We start from the raw sequence: 3,452 nt of genomic DNA, 5'->3' as shown, positions 1-3,452 counted from the left end.
GTTGTGGAATGATCTTTCTAATCAGGTAGTTGAATCAGTAGAACTTAAAAAGTTCAAAGTTGCAGCAAATGTTATTGTGATGAACAGGCTGACATGAGTCTTTTTATAGTATATATATATATATATATATATATATATATATATATATATATATATATATATATATATATATATATATTATATATATATATATATATATATATATATATATATATATATATATATATATATATATATATATATATATATATATATATATGACATATCTGTTTTAATGTTGTCACTGTTTATATGATAATTTATTGTTATTTTTTTTTCTCTCATCGTTTATGTATTTCCATATTTCCTTTCCTCACTGAGCTATTTTTCCCAATTGGAGCCCTTGGGCTTACAGCATCTTGCTTTTCCAACTAGGGTTGTAGTTTGGCTATTAATGATAATAATAATAAGATGAAAATAGAAAACAGAAGGAAAATGCATATTACAAATAGGCCTACAATTAAAGCCTTTTTTTATCCTTGTGTAGGCCTATTTGTCTTTTAGTCCTTTTTTTTACGATGGCTTCTACATCTTTATTTTTTTTATTACAATGGCTTCTACATCTTTATTTTTTTTATTACAATGGCTTCTACATCTTTATTTTTTTTATTACAATGGCTTCTACATCTTTATTTTTTTTATTACAATGGCTTCTACATCTTTATTTTTTTTATCACAATTTACACGATCGTGTTCACTTTGAAATTATAATTATCTCTTCTTCTCTTTTTTTTTTCCAGGATCCTCTCTGGGAATATTCAACCTCCTGACGTTCCTAGTGTATGGATTTTCCCTCTTCGTCACTCTGCTGAGCAGCACAGCGTTGGGGAATCTCCTGACTAACATCCTGAATGCCAACGGCGTTATCAACAACAATAATAACAACAATAACACTAACACCAACACCAATACTAACGAAAATGTGAATATGAATGGGCGCTCCTTCCTAGACAACTTGGAAACTAATCCTAAATTCGATTTCAAGAGATCAACAAATGATTATCAACAAAACCCACATCGAAATGTAGCTTCGCTTTCCTCGGTGAATTATATTGGTGAAAATACGACTGATATAAGAAGCTCTTTTCCTTTTAACTCGTCGAATGATTTAGAGCCGTTCTTGGGGGCAAACTTACTCGCTTTATTTTTGCATGCGTCACGATTCTCACGAAGTAGGAGGGACGTATTACCTTTATGTGGTTTTGAGTCTGTGGATCACGATGACTTCTTTGCACATGCAAGATTTAAATGAGAAAGTTGACTGAGATTACCAAACAATTCTTCTTCACCCAATGGGTTAACTACTGCACTGTAATTGTTCAGTGGCCACTTTCCTCTTGGTAAGGCTAGAAGAGACTCTTTAGCTATGGTAAATACAATATGTGTTGGCTATATGGTTGGCCTTCCGATCGCCAAATATCTTCACTCTCAAATTTACAAGTTTCATAATAGTTTTTTTACCGTTAAGTGGAGGCGAATCATACTCCAGAACATAGCGTTCGTTATGAGAACTATAATGACTTGACAAAAATTGAACTGGGGTGACATCTCTACCTGAATGCAGGATTATGTTCTTATATAGTGACAGTATGTTGCAAAACGCCATAGTCACTACTTGGATATAGAAGCGAGAGAAAATGGAATAGTTCAACTCAGCAAGCTTATTGTATCACACTATCTTAACAACCATAAACGAATTTTAATTACCTTTAATCACATGATGAATTATAGAAAAGCATTAATATAAGACATCAGGCTTAGGTTGCAGTAGAATATGGTTATATTGTGTGAAACAGTGTGGAAATTTCTAGTGTTGTCATTTTGTATTGCTTTGGTGTGCAGTGATCGCAATCAAAAGTTCCGGCCTAGGGTTCCACTGGAAAATTATTTCTCAAATCTCACTGACGTTTACGCAAATGTACAAACAACAAATAACAAGAATGAAGAGAGCAAGAAAAAGGGAAACGAGGAGAACAATGTTAAAACAATTTCCCTAAGAGACATTGGTGTAAACTTGACAAATTTTCATTCATCTTTGAGATCCTTGAGGACATTTCTGACTTATGCTCGAAAGAACAGGTAATTTATACGAATGCTATATGATATCCTTTGATTTTTTTTTTACCAGAGTATGCAAATTAATAATTCAGCAGAAATCTAAAACTCAGACATGTTGAAAATAATAAAATTGTTATTTAAATTCTTAAATCTGATAATACATTAATTTTCCTTTGTGGAAAACCGTAGTGAATTTGCTTATTCATTAATAATATAAAAATTAAAACCACATTTTCCTTGTTATATTAGTCACTAGTGATGATGAATTTTCAATCTAGTGTCTTTGACATTCTTGATATTCGAAATTATGATGTCCTTTGACTGGCCAGAGAGTACTACATTGGATCTTTCTGCCTACACATAAACGGAATAGTCTGGCCTATTCTTTACAGATTCTCCTCTGTCTTCATACATCTGACAACACAGATTACCAAACAATTCTTCTTCACCCAAGGGGTTAACTACTGCACTGTAATTTTTCGGTGGTTACTTTCCCCTTGGTAAGGGTAGAAGAGACTCTTTAGCTATGGTAAGCAGCTCTTCTAGGAGAATGACACTCCAAAATCAAACCCTTGTTTTCTAGTCTCGGGTAATGCCATAGCCTCTACTATGGTCTACTACTGTCTTGTGTTAGAGTTCTCTTGTTTGAGGGTGCACTTGGGCACACTATTCTATCTAATTTCCTCTTGTTTGGTTAAATTATTTTGTAGTTTATATAAGAAATATTTATTTTGATGTTGTTACTGTTCTTAGAGTATTTTATTTTTCCTTGTTTCCTTTCCTCATCGGGCTATTTTCCATATTGGGAACCCTGGGCTTATAGCAACCTGCTTTTCCAACTAGGGTTGTAGCTTAGCAAGTAATGATAACAATAATAATAATGGTAATAATTGAAAGAATGGAATTTCGAGTAAAGAATTTAAATTCAGCATTTAGTTTTACTGCATTTACATGTGCTCGAAGAATTTTTTTTATAGCTAAATGGCAATTTTAGAAGGATGTGGTATAAAAAGAAATCTATTCGAATAATTCTTTTATATCAGCAAAAAAAAAAAGGAAATCTTTAAATCTTAATTTTTGACAATGGGTTTGTCAAAAATACAAGAAAATATTGTTACAGTGTAGTTCTATCATTAATAAAATTCTATTAAATATTTTATCTTCTTCGTAGCTTTATTTGCACCATTAGTTTTAGGTAGTAGGTTAACCAAGCCACCAGCCACCCGTTGAGATACTACCGCTAGAGAGTCATTGGGTCATTTGATTGGCCAGATAGTACTACATTGGATCCTTCTCTCTGGTTACTGTTCATATTCCCTTTGCCTACACATACACCGAATAGTCTGGCAAATTCT

General features: G+C 32.5%; 1 protein-coding gene across 1 annotated transcript in view; it reads left to right on the top strand.

The window, feature by feature from the left end:
• The first annotated feature begins 1,813 nt into the window (after positions 1–1,813).
• LOC137636319 (homeobox protein 6-like) overlaps positions 1,814–3,452 on the top strand; it is a 7,551-nt gene continuing 5,912 nt past the window's right edge. Inside the window, exon 1 of the mRNA XM_068368728.1 lies at positions 1,814–2,118. Within this exon, the coding sequence (XP_068224829.1) occupies positions 1,814–2,118 (305 nt within the window). The remainder of the gene's footprint in view (positions 2,119–3,452) is intronic.

This window comes from Palaemon carinicauda, unplaced genomic scaffold (assembly GCF_036898095.1).
Source record: "Palaemon carinicauda isolate YSFRI2023 unplaced genomic scaffold, ASM3689809v2 scaffold270, whole genome shotgun sequence".
Taxonomy (NCBI): domain Eukaryota; kingdom Metazoa; phylum Arthropoda; class Malacostraca; order Decapoda; family Palaemonidae; genus Palaemon; species Palaemon carinicauda.
The sequence above is the reverse complement of the archived record's forward strand: the minus strand, read 5'-3'. Positions and strand labels throughout refer to the sequence as shown.